This window comes from Crinia signifera, chromosome 1 (assembly GCF_055691185.1).
Source record: "Crinia signifera chromosome 1, ASM5569118v1, whole genome shotgun sequence".
Lineage (NCBI taxonomy): Eukaryota > Metazoa > Chordata > Amphibia > Anura > Myobatrachidae > Crinia > Crinia signifera.
This window is the reverse complement of record NC_139217.1, coordinates 89,061,183-89,088,623: the sequence shown is the minus strand read 5'-3', so window position 1 is coordinate 89,088,623 and position 27,441 is coordinate 89,061,183. Positions and strand designations below refer to the sequence as shown.

The window sequence follows — 27,441 nt, the reverse complement described above, 5'->3', positions numbered from 1 at the left end:
CGGTGAATTACCATGGTAACGCCCATAAAACATGGGGAGTTGCCATGAGAGCAACCCATTGTCCTTCGCACCACGCCCCCCCCCCCCCCCCCCTGTCCACATTGCTGTGTACAAACAGGCTGGCGAATAATCAATTTGCCGCGCCGGCTCGCACAAAGAGGCTGCACATGGGGGGTGGTGACAGCCTCCTTTTGTAAAAACAGTCGCATCACTGCCATTTAGGGGGAGGGAAGAGGCCATGATCTCTGGCATTGGCCGGAGATTTCCTGGCCTCATGTGAGGATCTGCAACAGACGGCTTGTGAGACCCATGTGTGCTGCAAGTCGGCCGGCGGTGTCCCACCGCTCAGATCACTACTGCAGCAGGAGCATTTACTTGTAATAGGCGCCTCCTCCTGCATTACTACACACAGCTATTACTGCTGCTTCCAAAGAAACATCAGAGATAGCAACTCCAACCGCATCTGAATTAGTCCCATCCCCGCCCCCAAATGCCATTAGACTGTCAATAACAGACAGTATGATGCTGTACTGTGCTGCAGGACCCGTTCAGACGTGCACCGAATAGGTCCTGCGCAAGCACAAAGTACTGCACATGGGTACGCTGAGCATCAGAACGCAGATGCCTAGGGATGTACATTAGCCCCTTTGTTTCCATTACAAGCCTGGGAACCTATTAAGAAAATGGTTGTACAGCATATAAATACCTTTGTAATAAAGATGCCTGCATCCAGAATGGTTTTGATGTGTCTCAGCCATCCAGAGGCTTCTAGTCCCCATAGAAATTCCCCCATAGAAGGAGAACGAAGTTCCGAAACTGCATTTGAAAGGATTTAAATTAGCGCAATTATGTTAATAATCACTGCATGAAAACTTTCACTGCCACAAAACAACAGGTGATCATCCCATTGTAATGAAAATAATAGAAGCCATAGTTATTTTATATTAGTGGCAAAAAATCACAACAGGAACATTCTGTAAACAATATTCCTTCTCTTTATTTCCTAAGCCTTGCAGGGCCACGGAATTCTATAGAGGTCACCCATGTATTTGGCTCAAGTATATCTTCAATTCGAGGATGTGATAATCTGCTAGCCTTCCCTTATGCTTCCTATCAAAATCACAGTGAGTCAAGTACTTAATAGTGGCCCTTTATCCTGAGTAGAAGGCAATGAGCAAAGCCAGCTATGAGTATCCATGTTTAACCTGTTGTGTATGCTCACAGTCATAGGGCCTCGTTTGTGACTACTGTACCTGGAGTTTACACTCACAGTCATAGGGCCTCATTTGCAACTATCTGGAGTGTACACTCACAGTCTTAGGGGGTATTCAATATTCAATAACGGGTCACGACTGTCGGTCACCCCCCAACAGCCGTGACCCTGGACCGTTTTCATTTTGCTGGACCGCAAATTGCCAGGCGGGATTCAATGATCGGCAAAAAAGGGGGGTGTCTGCGTAAATGGCCTTGGATTGTCGAGATCCGGACCGCAAATGCGACAATTCACGGCCATTCTCAGAAAAACGGGCTCAACAGCTTTTAAAGACAGGCCCATTCTGTGTATCTGCCTCCTCAATGCTGTTGGAAAAGACAGAATTGAATAGGCGCCCGTTGCTATTTCCCCTGTCGGAAATAGCGGCGGGGATTGAATACCCCCCATTGTGCCTCAATTGCAAAAACCAGGTGTGTGTATGCTCACATAGTGCCTCCTTTGTGACTAACTGGAGCGTACTTTTTTAGTATAGTACTTTTTCTAGTTAGATTGCCAGTGTACTCACTGGAGTACACTAGTCCGCAGAGATCGCTCAGAACACATCGCTGATGCATCGCTTGTGTGCCAGCAATGAGGCAGATGTATTAAGCCTGGGGAAGAGAAAAACTGGAGATAAAGTGAAAGGAGATAAAGCACCAGCCAATCAACTACCAACTGTCATTTTAAAACACAGTTGATTGGCTGGTGCTTTTTCTCCTTTCACTTTATCTCCAGTTTATCTCCAGTTTATCTCTTCTCCAGGCTTAATACATCTGCCCCAATGTGTGCTAACCTACACCGTTTAGCATTGGTCGAAGTTGCCCCAGGTGTATGCCACAATAGGGGTTTATGGGAGATAGATGGGAGTTCTATTTCACATGGGATGTTATGGGCAACCAATCAGAATCTAATTTTAATTTATTTAGCACCTTTTACAAGATAATAGATAGAATCTGATTGGTTGCCCAGGCAACATCCCATCTGAAATAGAATGCCATCTTAGTAAATTTACCCCATAGTGACTACCTGGAGTGTACACAGTCATAGGGCCTCATTTGTGACTACCTGGAGTGCACACTTATTTGTGAATGCCATAGGATATGCACTAATAGTCCTTTAGCCCGGATGCCGCCAGACAGCCGGCCCAGCGCATTTGAACATTTTGTTGTTCCGATTCATCGCAATCGGAGAAATCATCATCTTCCTGAGTTCACCTGGGCTTCCTACAGACTCTTTTTTTCCTCCGCAAACCAAAAACGTACTGTCTTTGAACTATTATGGTGAAATCCTTTATATCAGCGTTTGAATGCAATAATGAAATTAGACTATAAATTCCTGAGAGCAATGGTTATATATTGCAGCAGAATATGTTAGGGGGGAGCCCGCAAGGGGCTTTGTTGCGCTCGCCATGCTGTCTGGGTCCGGCCAGTCGGGATCCTGACGTTGGGATAATGACTGTCGGGATCCTGACTGTCTGACCCCTATACCGCACTCTATGTTAGTGCTATAAAATAAGAGATTCCATTCCTCTATCTATTTGCAATCACCCTCTGAAATCCAGTGTGGCATATGTGGTAAATAATAATTAATAATAATAAAATAAATAATAATTACATTATAATGTTATTACACTCATAATGCGGAGTGTGCTTTAAAGAACATAAAGAAATCATACTGCATACTAAACAATTGAGAACCTGACAAGTGACCCTCAGGGGTAAATACCATTCTATCAAATCACTCCTCATATCTGGTTTTAAACACGGTCAAAAAACACAATTAGCCAGGAAGCAGGAAGCTACTAGAATTAACAACAGATATAATTGTATATTATCTTTAGAATATTTTTAGATGCAGAACACTTCTGACAGGTTTACCGAGAATGATATAATAAGGACACAATGGTGAGTGGTCTTTGGGAATAAAACATTCGCATAACATAAAAATAAGTAACAATGCATAACTGTGACGTGGTAAATATAAAGCATCCGACAAAAAATATCTGGGAGGAAAGTGTCATGCTGGGAGTAGATGGGATCTGAAGACTTCACAAAGATATAGTAAGATGAAATGATAACCCCTGGGATGCCCGGTTTTTCTAGGACATGGGATGCCCGGTTTTTCTAGGACACATGGACGCTTACTAGGGTACATGGCTGCTTTCTAGGATACCTCAATGCTTTCTAGGACAGCGCACCGCTTTCTATGACAACTCGCTGCTTTCTAGGACTCCCCGCCACTTTCTAGGACACCTCGTCATTTTCTTGGACACCTTGCCACTTTCTATTACACCTCGCCATTTTCTAGGACACCTCGCCACTTTCTAGGACTTCTTGCCACTTTCTAGGACACCTCACTGATTTCTAGGACACCTTGCCATTTTCTAGGACAAATTGCCACTTTCTAGACACCTCGCCACTTTCTAGGAAACCTTGCCACTTTCTAGGACACATTGCCACTATGTATGACACCACATTGCTTTCTAGGACACCTCACCGCTTTCTAGGACAACTCGCTGCTTTCTAGGACTCCCCGCCACTTTCTTGGAACCTCGCCACTTTGTATTACACCTTAGCCATTTTCTAGGACATCTTGCCACTTTCTAGGACTTCTGGACATTTTATAGGACCCCTCGCCACTTCCTAGACCACATCGCCACTTTCTAGGACACCATGCCACTTTCTAGGACAAGTTGCCACTTTCTAGGACACCTTGTCACTTTCTAGGACTTCTGGACATTTTCTAGGACCCCTCGCCACTTTCTAGAACACTTTGCCACTTTCTAGGACATCTTGCCACTTTCTAGGACACCTTGCCACTTTCTAGAACACCTTACCACCTTCTAGGAAATCTCGCCACTTTCTTGGACACATTGCCGCTATCTAGAACAACTCATCACTTTCTAGGACTCCTTGACACTTTCTAGGATATAAAAAAAGGGAAGATATTTCACAATTTGCAAGAACTGGTCTACAATACAGAAGCTGATATTGGTCATAAAGAACATATTGGAGGTATCTAAACATTGTTAAATGGCTGATTTGTGCATTTAAAAAGCAAAAATGTTCAAAATGATTAAAAAAGCTAATTTTATTGTTTTCTTTCATACAATAAAAAAAATAAATAACATTTTTTTTTCTCTTTCAAATCTAGAATACAGGGAGTATAACGGAGCAGAATGGTTGATTTTGTCGTAATTTGAGACCTAGTTTTTAAACTCCAAAACATGACATGAAATTTTTTACTAACTAAGATCACTGGAAACTTCCAATTGCTTAATTAGTCATTTAGGGGAGGTTGTCCAAGGGGTTCTGCACAGTGAGTCTGATTCAGACCTGCTCGCTGTACTGTGAGTATTCGGAGATAAACGCTGCCCCGCCGAGCTTTCCTCCACTCCCCACGCAGCCGTGCACACGGGGAAAATCACTCACCATCTAATGATTTTCCCCCTGCTTGCAAGTGCAGAAGTCTAGACTCACTTGGCACTGCAAAGACCAAGGGGAGGAGGCTGCTGCTGCTGATGTTAGCGGCCCTCCCTCCCAATGGCTAGGGAACGCCTGCATTTTCTGGGACACTCCCAGAAATGCCGGCGTTACACCCCCAAACGCCCGGCGCTTGTCAATCACCTTGCAAGCGGCCAGCGAAGACCAGCCTTCACATGGTTGGTTTGCACAAGGACACCGCGCATGCGCACAGCATACCGTCCGCACGTGTGGTCTTTCAATAATCGGCACTGCTGTGAATTCGCAGCCCTGTATATGGGACTGAATGGGGCCCAGTGTCCCAACATTTTAACTTTAAAATAAGTTCTCCGGTGAGAACACTGGCCCTGACCGGTGATTAACTAAATTTATCCAGCATGCTGGATATTAACCGCCGGGCATCCGTGTATAGGGCATCGCTATCACTATGGCCCCTATACATGGAGTGATGCAGGGGCATTTTTTAAGCAATCTAGTGAAATCGCTTCAAAAATGCCCTGAAATCGCCTGGTGTGTATGCCCCATAAGTCTCAGTGTAAAAGATGCCCGGTATTTCTACAAAGCAGACAACGTTTTTCCTACATTCATAAATATAAATGCACCCCTTGCAATTCAACATGGTTTGTTCCAAATTGCTCCTTTTTTTATTTGCACCTCCCCTGTAACTCTATTGTGTTTGAATGTGTAGACTTCTCCAGATCTCCTGTGACATGCCAATTTTAAAAATGACTACATTATTTTAGACTATCCCAGCATACATGTTACCAAACGTAATTGCAGTTCATTCAAGTTATCTCTTCTGAATTCCACTAATGGGAGCTGTTTATCTTACAAACCAAAGGTTAGTGATGCACTTGGTCTAATTTTAGTGCCAAAGTCCTGCTTCATCCACCTTCTCCCCAGATCATATTACCTGAACTTATCAGATTTCTTACTAGGCTGAGGAGAGTTATGTAATTCTGGAGGTAATGTATAGTAAGGGGACATGCAACACAAATTGCCCACAACAAAGCTCTGGAAGGAAAAGTCAATAAGGGGCCCATTTACCATAGGATCACTTGGGGGGGGGGATTCTGCCACCCAGGATCGCTGCAATGTATGTCCCTGCAAACACAGAGACTCCTAAAATTGCCCGCCCCTGCATTCTGGGGGGTCTGCGCATGCATGGTTAGCGCTGACACCTCACCCCACCGGCAGTGTGGTCTGTAGAGCATAGGCAACTCACAATGGCATTAGTTCCAGGACCCGATGCGATGCTTACCAAATATAATATATTCTTGCTACACTGTATTTGGCCGCGGCTCCCAGTGCTGGGAGGATGTAGTTGGGCGTGTCCCAGATGGCCTAACTACATCTTAATGTACACGGGGCTCAGCCAAAATCGCCAGGCCTAAATCCTGCGTGTACACGGCTTTACAGCAGGTAAATACTGTATGTACAAAGCAGCACAGGATTACTAACAACATATGGAGAGGAGAATCATGTACGTTGGAGGTGTATCTAAGGAAATTTCAACAACTGAATAACAACCAATATAGATCTGATTAAAACATGGTTATCCGGCAGTCAGATATTTCTAATGTGGATATCTTGGTTTAGGCAAGGTCTTTGGGCGCTGCTTTTGATGTTTTGCAGCCTCACTCTCACAGGATGGGGCTATTCCTTAAAACCCCCAAGGCCTTGATAAAGAGATCGTAATCTCGAAACGCGTAGGCAGGAGGACTTGCTATTTTTAACTCTCCATTTGCTGGAAGAACTTGGACTCACGATGCACCTTTGGAAATAAGGTGGGATAACCAAAAACATTTTTTGAGGCTCAATCTGTGGAACTGGTCTGCAGTTTTGGGCTTAGGACCCCACCAAAACATTCAGGGAGTGCTAACCGACCCTCCGACAGCAAAGGAGTTTTTTATCCCGTAACATAATTTATACAAAGAAAAAGGAATTTTACATGTTCAAAATAAAAGTATTTTTAAAGGAAAGATCCCTTGATGTGATTTCCCCTTCAATGACAATCATGGGTACTGGTACGGCATTTAAAGATACCCAGATAAGAATGTTACAGCATTATTACGTGTTAGGTGCGTCGAAAGATAAAGGATGATAAGAACAGAACATTAAAGAAACCCAGATAGGTTTCCCTTCACTACATCACTGTGTAAGTGGGGTAAGAACCATAACACATCCGGGCACAAAAGAATACTCTTTTACATTGAAGAACCCACCCTTACCTCTTTTTTCCCCAATTTTTCTTTTCATACGCCCAATGAGGATACATCTGTACAACATTGAACAGGACCAAAGAAGTACAGCATCAGAAATTAAAGCTAAGTATAATTTGCTCTATGTTTAATTGATGTAGCGCCATGGCAATCACAAAACATTTCTTGTAACTCTGTAGATATTTCTAATGGTTTTCTGCCATTCCTCAATGTAATGTTAACAAAAAATCTAGGGTTCCTGGCAATGTCGCTTCTGTGTACGGCAGATTAGGAAATCGGTGGCTGCCTTCTTCTTGCACCATTCAGCGTACAGTGTGGTTATGCCCTGCCACTGCATAATACTAAGTGTTACATTACATATATATGACACCAGTACGGATGACTTACCCTCCAGCATCTTCTGCAGGCTATTCCTCATCACATGGATGTTCTCAATGCCAATAAACTGAAACTTTATATCCGAGTAGTTATCTTCATTCTCGTATCCTTTCCCCGCAGCACGGTTTGCCATTGCATTCAGCTAAAGCAAGGACCATACAGAGGGGTTAGTTTATTATTATTATTGTATTTTATTAAATTATTTTGATTATTACATAGTGCTGTAAAGAAGTTAATTAGTCATCAAAATTAGTCCTTGCTCCAGTCTCTATTCCGTACTGAGGCCTAGCTCAGTATCATTAGCAAATCTGCAAAACTAGCAAATCGCGCATGCATGTCTAAGGGGTCAATGACAGGGCAGCGACCATGCGTTACAAGGGCGGCACCCGAGTGCTTCTGTGGTGCAGTACGGACAACACAGGCATGTCTGGACTTTTTTTTTTTGGGGGGGGGGGGGGTGTTTCAAGTTTCCTCCCTGCAAATGCACTTGCATCCAACTCTCAAATCAGGCCTTAATTATGCAGTTGTTTAGTATTTATGGGGACTTTTCCAGAGATGAATCTTTAGAACCTGGGACTATACCTGGAGATAAGGGCATTTGGCAACTATATTACAGGCAGAGTCAAAACCAGAAATATAAATGTCCCTTCCCAGAAATCAAAGTTTTTATGGGATGGCAGTAAATGTAAGCCTGATTTTAAACTTCACAGAACATTTGCAAAATATACACCAAAACAAACCACCAGGGGGCAGCACTTCATATATATACAATGCAATGCTTGTAGCAGTAGGAGAAGGAGAGAGAGGAGAAATGATTTCACAACTGTTCCATGGAATATTTGCCTCATTCGCCTCTTGCATGTGAAATTTCCCATCTCTATTTATAAACGTACAAAATGGTCAGTCCGCAATAGCAGGTCTCAAGGACTTGGAACTCGAGGAACTTTGGACGTCTGTGAAATGGCCTGTTCCACGTGACATACATTTTGTGTACAAATTCTCCCCCACATCACTCATCCTACCAGAAGTGATGTAAAGAAGACTAAAGGTTATAAAAACTGTAATGGTCATACACAACATCAGTAGGTCAGCCACTATATATATAACCACTGTCATTCATATTGGTTATATCGCTACATAAAACAGATAGCACCAGTATAAAATCAGCAGGTAAAATAATGAGGTCAAAACATGCACTAAGGTCAGGACAAGAAGCAAAAGGATGAAGCTCAGGAATCTAGTGAAGATCGTCAACAGTAATCATACAGATAGGGACTCAGGGGTCAGGATTAAAGATCTACTTTAATCAGACATATTCATTTACATTGATACACTGATATTCTTGCTCTCATAAGTATGTCAGTCAGTCTGTACTCCCCCATCATATTTGGGGGCAGTAGATATACAGTATGTTATATCTTGAAATGACTATATGCAGAGCTAAAATTCCCTTATCCAAATATCAGTTACCCAGATTATTCTGAAAACCATAGTTTTCAAAATGTTTCTCTTTCTTGCTAAAAACCTACTGGGTACATATGTAAATGGCACTACTGGGGACATCTATAACTGGCACTACTGGGGACATCTGTAACTGGCACTACTGGGTACATCTGTAACTGGCACTACTGGGGACATCTATAACTACCACTACTGGGTACATCTATAACTGGCACTACTGGGGACATCTATAACTGGCACTACTGAGGATATCTGTAACTGGCACTAAATATGTGCAAGGGCATGATTACTAGGCATTCGAATTCAGTGCCTGAGATAGGACACAAACTTTGTTTCATGTTTTAAAACCTTGTTTTATGCACAAATAAAATATATTTGTGTGTATTTTGTGTTTGATGTGTTTATACAACATAAATGCAAGATACCTCATTCAAATATAAAAATATTCTGAAATACTGAATAATCCATTATCCAAAATGCTTCTGGCCCCGAGCATTTTGTATGAGAGATACTCAACCTGTATAACCAAGTAGAGAGACCAGCCATTTCTAAGCTATTTATCCCCCTCCGCAACCATGTGGGATCAGTCAATAGTCACTGACACTGCAAGGCTAGCGAAGTTTAAATGCGCAAGTAAAGTCATTATTTAATATTTATTCTTAATATATGATGAAGGCTTTGTATGGTCTCCTGCAGATGTTATGGACAATGAGAGACAAGAACCTGCGATGCTGACTGTAGTCCACTCCTTAATGTTATGCTCACCAATACTTTAAGGTGTAAATGTAATATGGTCCACGTTGCCAGTATTCTTACAGCGGCAATCGTTTACAAGGCGAAGCCAGGATGGATTTGCATTGTAAATGATTGCAGTTTTAAAAATACCGGATTGTCGCCTGAACTTCCAGCAACTCAGAACCTATTACTTTTAACCACATGTCTTAAAGACCGACAATGTACTAATGTTCCAAGAGTAAATGAATATAATATTCTGAATTTCTTATCCGGATAATATATATATAAGATGGAATATCAGTACAGCAGGCTCATCAGAGAGCGCCTGCATCGACATTTTCTTAAAGATACTGGAGGGTCTGAAGCTGGCCATACATCAGAACGATCGGCTTGCGATCTGGATCATGTCACAATTTACCAGCCAGCTTCCCTGACACACAATAGATCTTATGTGTGTAATTTCACACAAGATCTATCGTAAGATTTGCAACTTCCAACATACTGGTCGTTAGTATCATCTATGTGCAGCACATAAGATCATAGGAAGGAATTCAGGACACACTGGACCGTGCGTCGTACCAAAACACCTCAGAATGTGCACAAAAAAATACACATTACATCGCACAACTCATCAAGATCATACCTTCGAACCTGACTATAATGGACTCATGGAGATAACAAACTGCTGCATTATAAAGTCAAATTGAGTATCTTTAGAATATGAAGTTTTGGAGATTAGTGACTCCTTTAAAATTCAAGTAAGTGTAGTCATTTGCTTCCGTACATGTTTTCATTATCATTGTATTTGCAGAACACATCGAAAGTACTTACTTTTGGCCTGGTATCAACAACATAAAGGAAATCGCTTCCTGGATTAGTTTTTCTTATGGCCTGCAGCATCTGTTCATCCTCAAGACACCGTGCGCTGAAGCCAGACAGTGGCTGACTACTACGACAAATGGAGGCCTGAAAGGAACGTGAATCAAATATAGAAAAAAAAGTAAGGGCAAACAAGACAAATACAGAAAAGAAATTACTTAAATTAATTTGATTCATAGACTTAAAAACCCACCTTCAATCATACCTGCCAAAAAGAGGTGTGGTGTTATGTCAGGGGTGTGGCTGTGGGAAATACAGCGTATACAAGCCATGCCCACTTATTATCCCTGGGGGAATGCCCAGCACTCTAAAAAAGCTACTCAACATGCCACGTTACTCCCCTATGCACATTGGTTTAGAGGGGTCCTCCCAACTTCCTTCCCACTTCTGTGTTTCTCTACTTTGTCAACCATTTAAGCGAAGATATATTAAAATCCTGGCTTCGACATTATTTGTGTGGTCCACATATGGACAGCATATATTTAAGTAGGTGATGTCCCCGTTGGAGAGTTTTAAATCACTTGCCTGATGATCAACACTCTACCACTATCGGCTGTACTTTCCCACATATGGGGTAGATGTGCGCATAAGCAGTTCCAATGCCCACATCACCTGCGGTTCATTTATTTTAGATTGTTTTATGAATACGCAATCACTGGCGGTTGAAGCTAACAACCAGGTACAGTGCAATGCATGCGGCAACGACAGCTACAGCTGAAGAAATCGATAGCTGCAGCTGTGGGAAAGGTCGGTGCCACTGACCGTTCATAAAGTGTCAGTTTTATAACACTTTTTAACCCCCAGCTTCTGTTTGCTTCTTATTAACACATTAACACTTTAGATTTTTATTTGTGTGCTGCCCTGGGGTGACTGGCTTTTGCCTACTGTTTTGGGGTCCGGCACCCCAGATCCAAACTTAGTACTAGGGACCCACCAGAGATAACGAGGTCACCGTGAAGCTGGTTGCTGGGCAAATATTTATTGGCCAATTAATATACCAAGATCCTAAAATTGAGATGAATAATGTGGACTGTGCATCTTAACCATGTGTCTTAATTGACTAAGCTGCCAAGTTCTCAAGATTCGTATTATCTGACAATAATATAGACGAGCCTGAAACATGGGGTCCTGCCCGATGAGCTTGACCATAAAGGTTAATTAGGTCAATGGTCTGACTGAGGCAGGTACGCACGAGTGTCTCACATGCAAGCGCGGCCCATTCTCGGTGAGCTTCAGAATTATTGCTATGTTCCTTAATTAAAAGTACTGGTCCTGATTAGAAATTTTTCCACAGATGGTTAAGAACAACCGATTGTTAACCCATTAATGTACAACCTTACTTTAATTGCTGCTCCTAATACACCCATCTATCATACAGCAGTATACTAGTCCACATCACCCACTGTATGTACGTACACACAAAGGTGTATGTATATATTTATTTATGTATGTATATGTCCCTGTTGCACATATACAGTGTGAGTATGTATGTATGTATGTATGCATATCCCCCTGTTGCACATATACAGTGTGAGTATGTATGTATGTATGCATATCCCCCTGTTGCACATATACAGTGTGTGTGAGTATGTATGTATGTATGCATATGCCCCTGTTGCACATATACAGTGTGAGTATGTATGTATGTATGTATGTATGTATGCATATGCCCCTGTTGCACATATACAGTGTGAGTATGTATGTATGTATGTATGTATGTATGCATATGCCCCTGTTGCACATATACAGTGTGAGTATGTATGTATGTATGTATGTATGTATGTATGCATATGCCCCTGTTGCACATATACAGTGTGAGTATGTATGTATGTATGTATGTATGTATGTATGTATGCATATGCCCCTGTTGCACATATACAGTGTGAGTATGTATGTATGTATGTATGTATGTATGCATATGCCCCTGTTGCACATATACAGTGTGAGTATGTATGTATGTATGTATGTATGTATGTATGTATGCATATGCCCCTGTTGCACATATACAGTGTGAGTATGTATGTATGTATGCATATGCCCCTGTTGCACATATACAGTGTGAGTATGTATGTATGCATATCCCCCTGTTGCACATATACAGTGTGAGTATGTATGTATGTATGCATATGCCCCTGTTGCACATATACAGTGTGAGTATGTATGTATGCATATGCCCCTGTTGCACATATACAGTGTGTGTATGTATGTATGCATATGCCCCTGTTGCACATATACAGTGTGAGTATGTATGTATGTATGTATGTATGTATGTATGTGTGCATATGCCCCTGTTGCACATATACAGTGTGAGTATGTATGTATGTATGTATGTATGTATGCATATGCCCCTGTTGCACATATACAGTGTGAGTATGTATGTATGTATGTATGTATGTATGCATATGCCCCTGTTGCACATATACAGTGTGAGTATGTATGTATGCCCCTGTTGCACATATACAGTGTGAGTATGTATGTATGTATGTATGTATGCATATGCCCCTGTTGCACATATACAGTGTGAGTATGTATGTATGTATGTATGCATATGCCCCTGTTGCACATATACAGTGTGAGTATGTATGTATGAAACAATATCCATCATCTAACTCCATTTATAGTCTACCAAATATTCTGCTCTTAGACACCTGGAAATTTGAATTAAAAGCATGGGGTCAGATGCGAGTCTAGTATATTATCTTCAAAGGACTGACACTGCAGCATTACTCCCAGCACACAAGAAGTTCATGGGCCAGATTCTCAAAGCTTCAAAAGTGATAAAATGGAGAGTGAAAAACAACCAACCAATCAGCTCCTGTCTGACATTTTTTAAACACAGTCTGTGACATGGCAGGTAGGAGCTGATTGGTTGGTTGTTTATCACTCTCCATTTTATCACTTTTGAAGCTTAGTGCATCTAGCCCATGAACTTCTTGTGTGCTGGGAGCAATGCTGCAGTGTCAGTCCTTTGAAGATAATATACTAGACTCACACTAAGCATCACTTGATGTAAATAGAGAGTTCACTGTTATTCAAATGCAGCATGAATTTATTAAAAGTTCCAAAATGTGTATATGCAGATAAATAAATAAAAACGGCAATGATCCTTATAATAGGCGATACCTAAAGATGTTGAGGGGAGCAGAGGCTGACACAGAACAGTGATTAGGGAGGTAACATTTAGAAAAAAAATTAAAGGTCATAAAAACTGAAGCAGGTTAAGGAGACCTTTAACAAACCTTCTGGTCAGCTTCCCCCTATCATTTATCTAGTACAGTCTATAAAATGCTTGCTAGAAGCGGATTGGTTGGTTGCTGTGGGGTACTCATCCACATGCCAACTTTAGAAAGTTTGATGAAACTCCCGTTAGAACACCATTACCTACCACTTTGCGTATACTGGACAGTTCTGTTCTCTAACATGGCATAATAAGGGTAGTCATACACTTACATTGTTACTCTGAGAATAATAGGACAGAGTGGGAAAGCGGCCCCTGCTCCGGAATTTGGAGCTCCCAACGATGACTGGCACGCTTGCAGATTTTGGTACGTAGAGGTCGGTGGGATACGAGTCACACACCTGAAAGAGACACATTGTTCTAGGCCTGTGCTAAGTAAATACATCAATGCCAATTTCAATCATAGCATACACAACAAATGCTGTAAGAGGAAAATTACATTTCAATATACTGTATATACTGTAAATATTCACAGCGCTTCACTTTTTCCACATTTTATTATGTTACCGCCTTATTCTAAAATATAATAAATTATTTTTTCCCTCAAACATCTACAAACAATACCCCATAATGACAAAATGAAAAACGTTTTTGGGAGATTTCTGCTAATTTATTTAAAATCAAAAAACTAAGAATTCACATGTACATAAGTATTCACACCCTTTGCTCAATACTTTGTTGATGCACCTTTGGCAGCAAATACAGCCTCAAGTCTTTTTGAATATGCTGCCACAAGCTCTGCACACCTATCTTTGGGCAGTTTCGCCCATTCCTCTTTGCAGCACCTCTCAAGCTCCATCAGGTTGGATGGGAAGCGTCGGTGCACAGCCATTTTCAGATCTCTCCAGAGATGTTCAATCGGATTCAAGTCTGGGCTCTGGTTGGACCACTCAAGGACATTCCCTGAGTTGTCCTGAAGCCATTCCTTTCATATCTTGGCTGTGTGCTTAGTGTAATTTTCCTGCTGAAAGATGAGCCGTCACCCCAGTCTGAGGTCAAGAGCGCTCTGGAGTAGGTTTTCATCCAGGATATCTGGGTACATTGCTGCATTCGTCTTTCCCTCTATCTTGACTAGATAGTCATGGTCTGAGAGTCCTTTTGGGGCATTTTGGCAAACTGCAGGTGGGCTGCCATGGCTTCCATCTGGCCACCCTACCATACAAGCCTGATTGATGGATTGCTGCAGATATGGGTGTCTCACTGGAAGTTTCTCCACTCTCCACAGAGGAATGCTGTAGATCTGACAGAGTGACCATCGGGTTCTTGATCACTTCCCTGACTAGAGTCCTTCTCCCTTGATTGTTCAGTTTAGATGGCCGGTCAGCTCTAGGAAGAGTCCTGGTTTTTCCAACTTCTTCCATTTACAGATGATGGAGGCCGCTGTGCTCATTGGGACCTTCAAAGCAGCAGATATTTTTCTGTACCCTTCCCCAGATTTGTGCCTCAAGACTAACCTGTCTCGGAGTTCTACAGACAGTTCCATGCTTGTGCTCTGACATGCACTGATAAATTACAAAACTTGTATAATTTGCATAATCTTGGCATTGTGTTGGATGGTGGCTTGACACTTAAACATCAGATATCAGCCACAATTACATCCTCATTCTTTTATCTGAGGAACATAGCCAGAATCAAATACTTAGGAAAATACTGAAGATCTGTCAAAACTCATACATGCATTTGTATCCTCTCGATTAGATTACTGCAATGACCTCTATCTTGGCCTTCCAGCAAAAGAATTGCACCGATTACAGCTGGTACAAAACACAGCTGCCAGGCTGTTAGCCAACCAGCCCTGTTCTAGCCACATAACTCCTATTCTCTACTCCCGTCACTGGCTGCCTATAAAACGGTGAATCATCTTCAAGATTAACTTACTTTGTTTTTTGAACCCTACATGACTAAGGACCAGCTTTTGATTCCATACTGTCCAGCCATATCAATGCGATCTGTAGATGAAGGACTTTTAGCAGTACCTAAAATCTCCCATCATTCCTCTGGGGGTCGAGCTTTCCTGTTTACTTAAGTATCTCCCTAATTCCCTTAAGTATCGTTTATGAAAAGCTTTTCTGTACTTCATTGTTCCTCTACTGTATTACATGTATTCTATCTGAGTCCTATTGGACAAAGAGCGCTATGTAATAATAATTATTATTACTGATATTTGATCAGCTCTGTAAATATCAGCATTGTCTACAACTTTCAATCAAGCCCAGTGTAAGAGAAATGCATGTGTATATACCAACAGGGATTCATTCATATTATATATTCCTGGCCTCTTTATTGGCTCTGTAGCTGCTGGCTGATGGTGTCACAGCATGGATCACGAACGTATGCAGGGGAGGTCTACAATTATACGACGCGTCCTGCTGCCTTACCACACTAGTACTATCACTACCACTTCCATGCAAGCAGCACTGATAGCTCCTCCATCAAGATCTGAATAAGATCCATGGGCAGCACTCCATACATGCCCAGATTGGGGACCTCGGGAGCTGAAACTGGCATCACTGGCCACCTCCAAATATTGTCGGTGGGCCAATAGATGCCATGTCTCGCCTCTTATAATTATGATAAATAAATGAATAGTTTTAACTTACACGATAGTCCCGATTGACGTCACTAAGCTGCCACAGGCTCGTTGGAACCCCCATTCGAATGTATTCCTCACTTAAGTCAATAAGCTTCCAGCCGTCCTCTCGCTCTGCTTTGTCCAGTTTGGGATTGAAAGAAAAGCAGTACAGCTCTTCATATTTAACTGGAAGTAAAACAAAGCAGACAGTACTATAAAAAAGCTCAGTATAAATCTCATTAATTAAATAAATCTGAGTTTTCAACTTTGCAGTGTCAATAATTTAATTTTGCAATTATTTATTATCCTATTATTGAGATAATGTACAAATATAGTAAAGACGAGACAATAAGGAAACGCTGATGTACTGTATACTGTAGTTTGCAAGCACAAAACTAAATTCCAGGTAATGGGATAAGGTAATATTATCAGCTTGGTTTCAGCTGCTCCAAAGTCCACTGTTCTTTAAGATGAATCAAAAGCTCAATATTATAATTCAAGCCCCTTCCCATCTTTTAGACACACCTTTGGTTAGACACACCTCTGGTTAGACACACCTCTGGTTAGACACACCTTTGGTTAGACACACCTTTGGTTAGACACACCTCTGGTTAGACACACCTTTGGTTAGACACACCTTTTGCTAGACACACCTTTGGTTAGACACACCTCTGGTTAGACACACCTTTGGCTAGACACACCTTTGGTTAGACACACCTCTGGTTAGACACACCTTTGGTTAGACACACCTCTGGTTAGACACACCTTTGGCTAGACACACCTTTGTTTAGACACACCTTTGGTTAGACACACCTCTGGTTAGACACACCTTTGGTTAGACACACCTTTGGTTAGACACACCTCTGGTTAGACACACCTTTGGTTAGACACACCTTTTGCTAGACACACCTTTGGTTAGACACACCTCTGGTTAGACACACCTTTGGCTAGACACACCTTTGGTTAGACACACCTCTGGTTAGACACACCTTTGGTTAGACACACCTCTGGTTAGACACACCTTTGGCTAGACACACCTTTGTTTAGACACACCTTTGGCTAGACACACCTTTGTTTAGACACACCTTTGGTTAGACACACCCAGGGCCGGCGCTACCCGCTCAGCAGAGCCTGCAAAGCAGAGAGGCACCAGACTATGTAGGCGCCGTGCTCCCCCTGCTCTGTGACTCTGCCACTGTGTGCAGCTGCCGCTGTCAGTGTATGACAGACAGCAGCGCTGGCAGCAGAGTGGAGAGAGGGAGGACTTACATCGAATTCTGAGCTGATGTAAAAAGCAGCAGAAGGGAAGTCCCTCTGTGAGTATACACTCTGCCTTCTCTGTAGCTTTGAGTCCTGCCTCTCCCTGCAGATTCTCCCTCTTTCTTTCAATCTCTGCCCATCATCTGTCCCACCCCCTCTATGCTCGGGATCTGCCTTCCACTCCCTGTCCACCATCTGTCCCCCTCTCCCTGCCCTGTATCTGCCCCCTCTCCCTGCCCAGCACCTATCCTGTCCCCCCTCCTGTTCACCATCTCTCCCCCTCTCCCTGCCCATCATCTGACCCACCCCCTCCCTGCCCAGTATCTGCCTTCCTCTTGCTACCCAGCACCTGTCTTGTCCCCCTCTCCCTGCCCATCATCTGTCCCCCTCTCCCTGCCCATCATCGGTCCCCCTCTCCCTGCCCATCATCTGTCCCCTCTCCCTACCCATCATCTGCCCCACCCCCTCCCTGTCCAGTATCTGCCTTTCTCTCACTGCTCAGCATCTGTCCTGTCCCCTCTCCTGCCCACCATCTGTCCCCTCTCCCTGACCAGTATCTGCCCCCTCTACCTGCCCATCATCTGTCCCTCCCTGCCCAGTATCTGCCTTTCTGTCCCTGCCCACCATCCATCTCCCCTCCCTCTGCCCACCATCCATCCCCCTCCCTCTGCCCACCATTTGTCCCCCCTCTCCCTGCACACCATCTCTCCCCCTCTCTCTGCCCGGCATCTCTCCCCCTCTCTCTGCCCAGTATCTCTCCCCTTTCTCTCAGCCCATTATTTCTCACCCTCTCTCTGCCCATCATTTCTAACCCTCTCTCTGCCCATCTTCCCCCCCCCCCCCTTTACTTGTCCACCATCTGTCCATCCACCTCTCCCTGCCCACCATCTGCCGCCCCCCCCTTCTCTGCCCAGCATCTCTCCCCTCCCTCTCTCTGCCCAGCATCTCTACCCCCTCCATGCCCATTATCTCTCTCCCTCTCCCTGCCCATCATCTGCCCCCCCATCCCTCTCTGCCCAGCATCTCTCCCCCATCTCCCCACCATTTGCCCGCTTCTCCCCACCATCTGCCCCCTCTCTCCAAATCTGTACCACCCTCTTTGTCCAGCATATGCAGATCTGCACCCCTCTCCCCAGCATCTGTCCCTTCCTCTCCCTGCCAATCATATCTCCCCCCTGTCTGTCCAGCATCTGTCGCCCTCTCTCTGCCCATCTTCTGTCCCCCCTTTTCCTGCCCATCATCTTTTCACCCTATACATCTATGCCCAGCAACCGTCCCCCTCTCCCCACATCTGTCCCCCCCTCTACACACCCTTTATTTATGTGTGATGTCCATTTATTAAATATGTGATGGAGGGCACAAATATAGAGTTTGCAGGAGGGCGCCAGACACCCTAGCACACCTGGCCCTGGATACACCTCTGGCTAGACACACCTTTGGTTAGACACACCTTTGGTTAGACACACCTTTGGTTAGACACACCTTTGGTTAGACACACCTCTGGTTAGATACACCTCTGGTTAGACACACCTTTGGTTAGACACACCTCTGGTTAGACACACCTTTGGTTTGACACACCTCTGCTTAGACACACCTTTGGTTAGACACACCTCTGGTTAGACACACTGCTGGTTAGACACACTGCTGGTTAGACACACCTTTGGTTAGACACACCTTTGGTTAGACACACCTCTGGTTAGACACACCTAGAGGACATTTCACAGGGCCTATATATACAGACTCTACTCTTTAGTGGACAGGAGTTCCCAGCATAATCCTGGCTTCTGCTGACATGCCCTTTTGCCAACATCAGCAGGTTTGAAATCACTGACATGCATGGTGAACCCCAACTTGCTCATCCCATGCCCTTGGATCTACTATAAAACAAATGCCCTGATTCAGGTTGGCTCTGCATGCTGCGAACATCGCAACTTTACCGAGCACCTGAGACGCTGCCTGCGGCTGGGCCGCATACATGCCTCCCCCGTCTCTGAAACTCCTCAAATACATGCGAGGGGATGTGCACAAGAACACATCCCCTCGCATGAGCCGCTAGCAGGAGAAATCATTTGCTGATCATCGACCATCGAATGATTTCCCCTGCCTTCGCAAAATAAAAACTTTTATTTGCGAGAGCTGGAACGAAGATAGGGCGGGCGGCTGACGTCATGTGATGTTACCCGACATCCCCGGCAGGCATCGGCCCGCTCCCGCGTACCCATTTGAATGCCCAGCATTTTCATGGGGACGCCCATAAAACGCTGGCCATTACCATGGTCTAGCGCCATCATCGCCCGCGGCCGTTCACTGTTGGGGTTTGCACATGGGCTGGGATGCGCATGTTAAAACCCTGACCATCGGAGCAGGGGCCGAAATCGAATCGGCCCCAAAGTTTTCTGTTGCCATTTCCAAGCATGTGGAAAGCTAACACATAGCCTTAAGTGAGAAAGACGTAAACTGTGCAATCTTAATTCAATAAAGTGATCTTATTTCAAATGAAAGGTTATCAGCCACTTTTGGCATACCATTGTATAGCACAAATCAAGGAAATTAGGAACACAGTCAATTTAAAATCAATGTGTTATGTGGATTCAGATAGCTGCATTTCTCCTACACCTCTACATTGTGCTAATAGCACGGCATCACATTATGATTCCCTCCATAGGTTCTTAGTACAGCACATACTTTTACAGTTGAGACTGCCCTTACAATAAGGGGAACACCAAGCTTGTCTGGTTTGATGCTAACTGATTGGCAATGGAGACTGCACATGTGGCTCACTAGGAAGATGATCATCACAGATGATCTGATTCCCTCTACATCCAGTCACACAATACCTGGCCGTGAGAGTCTGGCTAATGATATGTAGATGTCATGGCAGTCTCTTTCCTGTGGAATGATAAGCTGGATAACCTGGAAGTTTTTGCAGCGGAGCAGTAAAGGGCAGCCAGAGGCAGTTGTCGCTTGCTTCTCAATGGCAGAGATCTGGCTGTGAAGAATCTATGGATATATAGAATGACAAAAGAAAAAAAAAAATGAAAGTCACATAAATAAAATAAAAAAATAAAAATTTATAGTTACGCCACTGAGAAGGTGCTACATAAATAACAAGTAGACTGTGATTGGTTACCCATAGCAACATCCCATGTGAAATAGAACTCCCATTTTAGTATATTTCCCCCATTAATCCTAGTTCCTGCCTGTCACTGTCTTCATTCTCCAATGAGAACAGTACAACTCAATCCATAATATACTGAAGCGACATTACTGATTCCAATTTACAGGTATCAGAGCATCTACATTACAGGGAGGCCAATTAGTTATTGGTTAGCCAATAGCTGCAGTCACAGGCCCACAGATATATGAACAGCAATTATGATGTATTCTGTTACTTTTCAGGTGCGTCACTATTTTTGGATGAACATTATTACAAACTGATCCCTTAATAGAAGTTTCCGCATTCAGACAGTTACGTATAACGCAGAGAGCACAGCAGGAGTTATATCATACCACATAGCAATAACTAATTTACTCTGATCATAGGAATACAGTACGTGACTACTGGCCCGATTCAGACCCATGCGAAAGACCGGTCATGCACACAACACGCTGTTCGCTTGCGCTGGAACCCCTTGCGAACGGACCATGCAGAGGCTAGCCTTCACTGGCTGCTCGCAAGGTGATTGACAGATGCTTTCCCCATGCCACAGGCATTCCCCAGCCATTGGGAGGGAGAGCTGTTGGCGTCAGCAGCAGCCTCCTTCTCACCACAGCCTTCGCAGCGTTGAGTGGGACTAGACTTACTCAGCGCTGCGAGCAGGAGGAAACTAATTTGATGGTGAGTGATTTTCCCCGTGTGCACTGCTGCAAACGTATTCACAGCCGTGCACAGGGGCAAAGGAGAAACCTTATTAAAATAACACCAGTGACCTGCATTATATTGTTGCTGTTTGCAGTATGATTTTCTTGGGGTGGGTCCTGCGCACTGGGGTTTTTTAGGGGGGCGGTGCTAGCTGCTGTACTTGTCCGGTGACCGATCCGGATAGTTTGGCAAAATTGGGTTGTGTGGGTGATAATGAATGGATGATTGCTGAGTGGTTGTGAATTACGTTTTATTTGAACAAGGTGCAGGTTTATACAAGGTGCATACAATGTGAATACAATGTATCGGTTTACTTGTTACATAACGTGCAGTTATAAAATATATAATAATAAAAAGTAAATACAATCAAATGCGTAATGTGGGCTCAATAATGTGGGTTGGCAGTGGTGACTGTTGTTCAGTGTCACCTGCCGGTGGATCAGGTAGCGGCGTCCCGCTGGCCTGTGCCCTGAGTATCCTCGATATCCTTAGTGCGGTGGTGGTAAGTGGCAAAAGGTTCTTAGTCTTTGGGTGCCCAGGTGTGCTTTTGTAGGCAGGGGTACAGTTGTAGGCAGGGGTACAGTTAAGGAGGAGCCGGCGATGTTCTTAATCCTCCTCGTATGTTCTCCTGTTTTTGTTGCGGACGGGCAGGGAGGTTTGCTATGGCTGGTCTGGACTCACCGTGTGCTGTTTCCCCGCGGGTGGGTCTCCCCGTTGAAGGCTGGATGGTGTCCTGCCTCCCCCGGTGTAACCCACCGTGGGTACCGCTAGCGTGGCGTGTCTGGCGGGGGTCGCGGGCGGGTGATGCTTGTGATCGCAGCCCGTAGTTTTCCGCCGACGGACCTGTCAATACTCACCTACCCTGGATCCGTCTTCAGGTTCGGCGTGTGGGACTTGCTGCGTGCCGGTCTGGAGGCGTCTCGGTTCCTGGCTGGTCTGTACTACACGCTGCGGTGTTTCTTCTGCTGTGCCGGTGGGATTGCACAGTGCAGTTGCGCGGATGTCCGTGATGGCGGGGGTGACGGGTATATCGGGGATGCCTCTTCTGGTTGCTGCCAATCTCGTAGGTGCTTCTTTGGGGTTTGCTGTGTGTGCTCCAACGCGTTTCGGCCTTCTGGCCTTCTTCTTGGGAGTTTTGCAGTTGTTTGTATGGCTGGGTTTAAATCAGCTGTGGGCGGGTGCTCTGTGGTTCAGTGTCGTCATCTGATTGGTGGATGTCGGCTGTGGGGGCGTTGGTGATTTCTTACTTGCTGGTCTGTTCTGTCAGTCATTCATTCTGTACACTGTCATTCATTTGGTAATCAGCTGGCAGTTGAGCAGCACCTACGAGATTGGCAGCAACCAGAAGAGGCATCCCCGATATCCCCGTCACCCCCGCCATCACGGACATCCGCGCAACTGCACTGTGCAATCCCACCGGCACAGCAGAAGAAACACTGCAGCGTTGTAGTACAGACCAGCCAGGAACCGAGACGCCTCCAGACCGGCACGCAGCAAGTCCCACATGCCGAACCTGAAGACGGATCCAGGGTAGGTGAGTATTGACAGGTCCGTCGGCGGAAAACTACGGGCGGCGGGCTGCGATCACAAGCATCACCCGCCCGCGACCCCCGCCAGACACGCCACGCTAGCGGTACCCACGGCGGGTTACACCGGGGGAGGCAGGACACCATCCAGCCTTCAACGGGGAGACCCACCCGTGGGGAAACAGCACACGGTGAGTCCAGACCAGCCATAGCAAACCTCCCTGCCCGTCCGCAACAAAAACAGGAGAACATACGAGGAGGATTAAGAACATCGCCGGCTCCTCCTTAACTGTACCCCTGCCTACAACTGTACCCCTGCCTACAAAAGCACACCTGGGCACCCAAAGACTAAGAACCTTTTGCCACTTACCACCACCGCACTAAGGATATCGAGGATACTCAGGGCACAGGCCAGCGGGACGCCGCTACCTGACCCACCGGCAGGTGACACTGAACAACAGTCACCACTGCCAACCCACATTATTGAGCCCACATTACGCATTTGATTGTATTTACTTTTTATTATTATATATTTTATGGTACTTATGTATTATCTGGACTCCCATGTTAAATGCACCCCATTTTTTCATACCCCTACTATCCAACTACGCATGGAGTTGATTTTATATAGTGTGGCGAGCGCAGCGAGCCACCGTGCCCGAAGCGTGGCGAGCGCAGCGAGCCCCGCGAGGGGACGCGGTCTCATAAGAAAAACGGAAGCCCAGATATTACATAAGTACCTATTTTATATCTGCACGTTATGTAACAAGTAAACCGATACATTGTATTCACATTGTATGCACCTTGTATAAACCTGCACCTTGTTCAAATAAAACGTAATTCACAACCACTCAGCAATCATCCATTCATTATCACCCACACAACCCTAAGGAGCAAAGCGCAGCACTAACAGAAAGAAAACATTGTTGCTGTTTGGAAATGTTCAGTAATATACTAACAAATTGTATTACTTTGGGTCACACATTGCCTTACTAATTTCACCACCCTGTTATGCTGCTTTCCCACTGCCTAAACGGGTAATAACCCGGTATTTGTAAACGGGTCTTTAAATGGGTAAGAGCCATAAAGACCCTTTCTCACTGCAGCTCTTAAACAGTAAATTGCCGTTTAAATTCTGTTTTTGTCACATTCACATTGTACCCGTTTAAACCACAAAGCAACCCGTTTAAACCCATAGTAAACATGGGCTGTCATTAAAACAGTGACGTGCGGTGAGGTTAGTGTTAGGTGAGGCAAAAAAAATAAAAATAAAAAATAGGGTAGGCACATGTGTCAAATGCACACATACATAGTTAATATATTTGCTGTTCCTTGTTATGTGAACAGACCACATATAAGCTAACCAATATATATATACTGTATAATGAAAGCGAGTCCCAGTTCCCTGTACCTGTGTCGCTCATGAGCCGGGACATCCATCGTAGACCGGGGATACAGCTGTCGCCCGCGGTCACTGTCCCCACTGAAGCCTGGGCACCATCGGCGTAGTGGAAAGCCAGGTAACCCGGCAGAGCCGCAGTGGGAGGAGGAAGGGAATCGAGCCATCCTGAAATGCAGGGGCTCCAGCAGCAGCAAGAGGAGGGAGGGGAGCTGGGCGCAGGACAGCGGGTGGAGCGGAGGATGAAGGTGAGCCTGACCACTCTGATATGCATAAGCCGGGGCTCCAGCAGCGTCGGGAAAAGGAAGGGGAGCCAGGCCACCCAGCAGGTCCGCGGCAGCGGGAGGAGGAGGTGAGTCATGCCTCCCTGAAATGCCGATGCCGGGGCTCCACTGATGGCGGGAGGAGGAACGGGAGCCAGGCGACAGCGCAGGAGACAGCGCAGCCACCACAGTTTAGCATGACAGCGGACATAGGCTGTCAGTGTGTGACAGCCTGATCCGCTGTCCTATCACATCTGCCTCAGTGACAGGGTCGTGCATCGCTGTCACTGAGGCAGATGTGTAGATGCCGCTTTCCCATTGATTTTGAATGGGCTTTTCAGATGCTTTTCTCCCCGTGGCTTAGCCCCGCCCCCCCCTGCTGACATTTTTCAATTGTCAACGGGAGGCACAGCTCCCATTGCCTCCTACACTCTCACATTGTCCTACGTTATAAATAATAAAAATAATTAATAAGATATTTATAGCGCAGTATATGTGTTATAAATATTTTTGTAATTTTTTTAAATCATTTATGACAGGGGAGGCACTGCCTCCCCTGCCTCCCCTGACTGCACGTCCCTGCATTAAAATTGACTTTTCTTGCCCCACAGGATGTGGTGTGTACAATCATCAGCCAATCATGTTCTTAACCTTTATTATTATTACTAAATACCGTTTAAGACCCTTTCCCACTGCCAAAAAAAACGGCTCTTAAACGGGTAAAACACTGTTTTTTACCCATTTAACAAATACCGGTATTTGTTAAACGGGTAAAGCAACCTGGAGTATTCCCACTGCAGCTCTACACGTTTAAAAAGGCTAAAAAAAGGGCAGTTTACCATTTAAGAGCTGCAGTGGGAAAGGGGTATTAGGTTCCCCTCCACCTGCACATGCTTGTTTATGGAACATCTCATTTTCATAACATAAAGAGTTTCGGACTAATATACCCAAGTTTCTTTGCGAGTTTCTGAGATATTTTCAACGAAAATGACGTGAGTTGCTGTGAGATACAAGGTTCCCAAGGCCGCCTTCCTGGAAGATATCTGGTCAAATAGGCGCACATTTTCAACCTTTAACAAAAAACAAATAAGAACATTACAGTAAACATCATAAGGCAATGTATCTATATTTATAGACCTGTTCACGAGACTGGAAACCATTGTTATGAGAGAAAACAAATGTACAATATATTAAAATATATGTATTTTTTTACTATCTATACTTTTAAGCAGTCTATGGTGTGTATATAATGGCGAGCTATCAGCACTGCCTGCTGTCATAGCTCGCCATCAGTATTCAACTCCCAGAAAAATTTAGTGACCCTAGGGCCACTCCGTAGCGCTAGTCGTGCTAGATCTCTAGTTCCCAAAAAGTGATTTATAGCTTCCCCAATGGGTATATATTTAACACCATAAAAAAGTATACATAGATCTGTCACTTTGACAGGGGCAGTGATTCAATCAATTATTTATTTATTTAAATGGGCAGCATAATCGCTGCTTCTTTATATAGGGAGTGTCGATCCCTTAGATAGTACAAGATGTAGAAAATAAAATAAGTGGCAGACACAAAAGAGTGTCTGTCGCTTTAAGAAGCGCGGACCTGCTCAGTAATTAAATGACCACGTTTTTAGTAAAGAATATAAAGCATTTTATTAAAATAACATAGCAAAGTAATTAATATTCCCCCCTCCTTTACAATTCATGTGCACAAAAACAACAGACAAACAGGACAGACAACAATGAACATATAATAAAAGCTTGATTAGCTGAGAATGCCGTTTGGTACAGTCACTTAGATTGTGGCAATGAATGAGGCAATAAATGAGGCTTTGTGCAAATTATCTAGAGGCTTATAAGTTGTTTCATATAGTTACCGGTCCTGTACACTTGATTTGCGCTGTTTTAGATGGTAAATAGAACTCAGGTCAGTCTCTCCACGAATTACCAGAGATGTACTCCGGAAATAGCTGCAATGGGGACCTTCTCCTGCTGGACCAGCCAGCTAGGTAATTATTTGTAATCCACGTGTGGTGCGCTTCTGCAGGATCAGTGCAGGACCAGCGGTGAATAGGGCTCAAAAACGCGTTCTCCGCCTGTCACTAGAATCGGCGGCTTCCTCAGTCTGAGCCCATGAATGTGAAACAAGCATTTTTATAGCGGCGATGTTCGCGCCTTTCATTTTACCCGCACTTCCGGGTTTTCACTCCAAGCCTCACTATCATTCTCATATATTTATAGGCTCCCGCGGCCATTTTGTCTATTGCGTTTCAAGCCTCACTTGTGCTCCAGGATCATAACCATTATTTGCCCACAAATACATGCCTCATTTACATATCTGAAAAACGGATTTGATTCTTTAACTATATTCATAGTCCATTTGCCCATTGAAAGTTCACCATGCCTCAATCTCATGCTAATTTATGCCTCTTTGTTTATTTTGTTATGAATACCACAGCAACTGTCATATCTGTATAGTAGCCGGCAATCCTTAAAGGGACATACTCACATAAAACACAGAAAGACAACAATACCAGCAGCAAAAATATCCCTCAAAATATACTAATAAACATTACATAAATATTTAATAAATAATAATAATAAATAATATTATTAATGAATAATCAAGATCATAATGGTCATAAAAAAATGGTCATAGAAAAATGATGATAAATGACTACTTTGGGAAACTTTTAAATTTCAGCAACACTTTTTTCATATATATTAGGATGGAATTGTAGCTGTCCATAGGAATATGGATACATTAGGCAGCATGCATGGAATCAACTCATAATTTAAAAAAATATATATATGTACATATTCCAAATAATAATAATAATAATAATAATAATAATAATAATATTAAAAAATAATAATAATAATAATAATAATAAAAACCGCAAGTGCATGTAT

General features: G+C 44.0%; 1 protein-coding gene across 1 annotated transcript in view; it reads right to left on the bottom strand.

Moving 5' to 3' along the window:
• MTMR7 (myotubularin related protein 7) overlaps positions 1 to 27,441 on the bottom strand; it is a 77,766-nt gene that overhangs the window by 16,924 nt on the left and 33,401 nt on the right. Inside the window, exons 2-8 of the mRNA XM_083169695.1 lie at positions 25,477 to 25,599; positions 20,317 to 20,479; positions 16,248 to 16,405; positions 13,860 to 13,988; positions 10,362 to 10,496; positions 7,344 to 7,476; positions 707 to 816 (exon numbers count right to left, since the gene is read on the bottom strand). Coding sequence (XP_083025821.1) covers positions 707 to 816; positions 7,344 to 7,476; positions 10,362 to 10,496; positions 13,860 to 13,988; positions 16,248 to 16,405; positions 20,317 to 20,479; positions 25,477 to 25,599 — 951 coding nt within the window. The remainder of the gene's footprint in view (positions 1 to 706; positions 817 to 7,343; positions 7,477 to 10,361; positions 10,497 to 13,859; positions 13,989 to 16,247; positions 16,406 to 20,316; positions 20,480 to 25,476; positions 25,600 to 27,441) is intronic.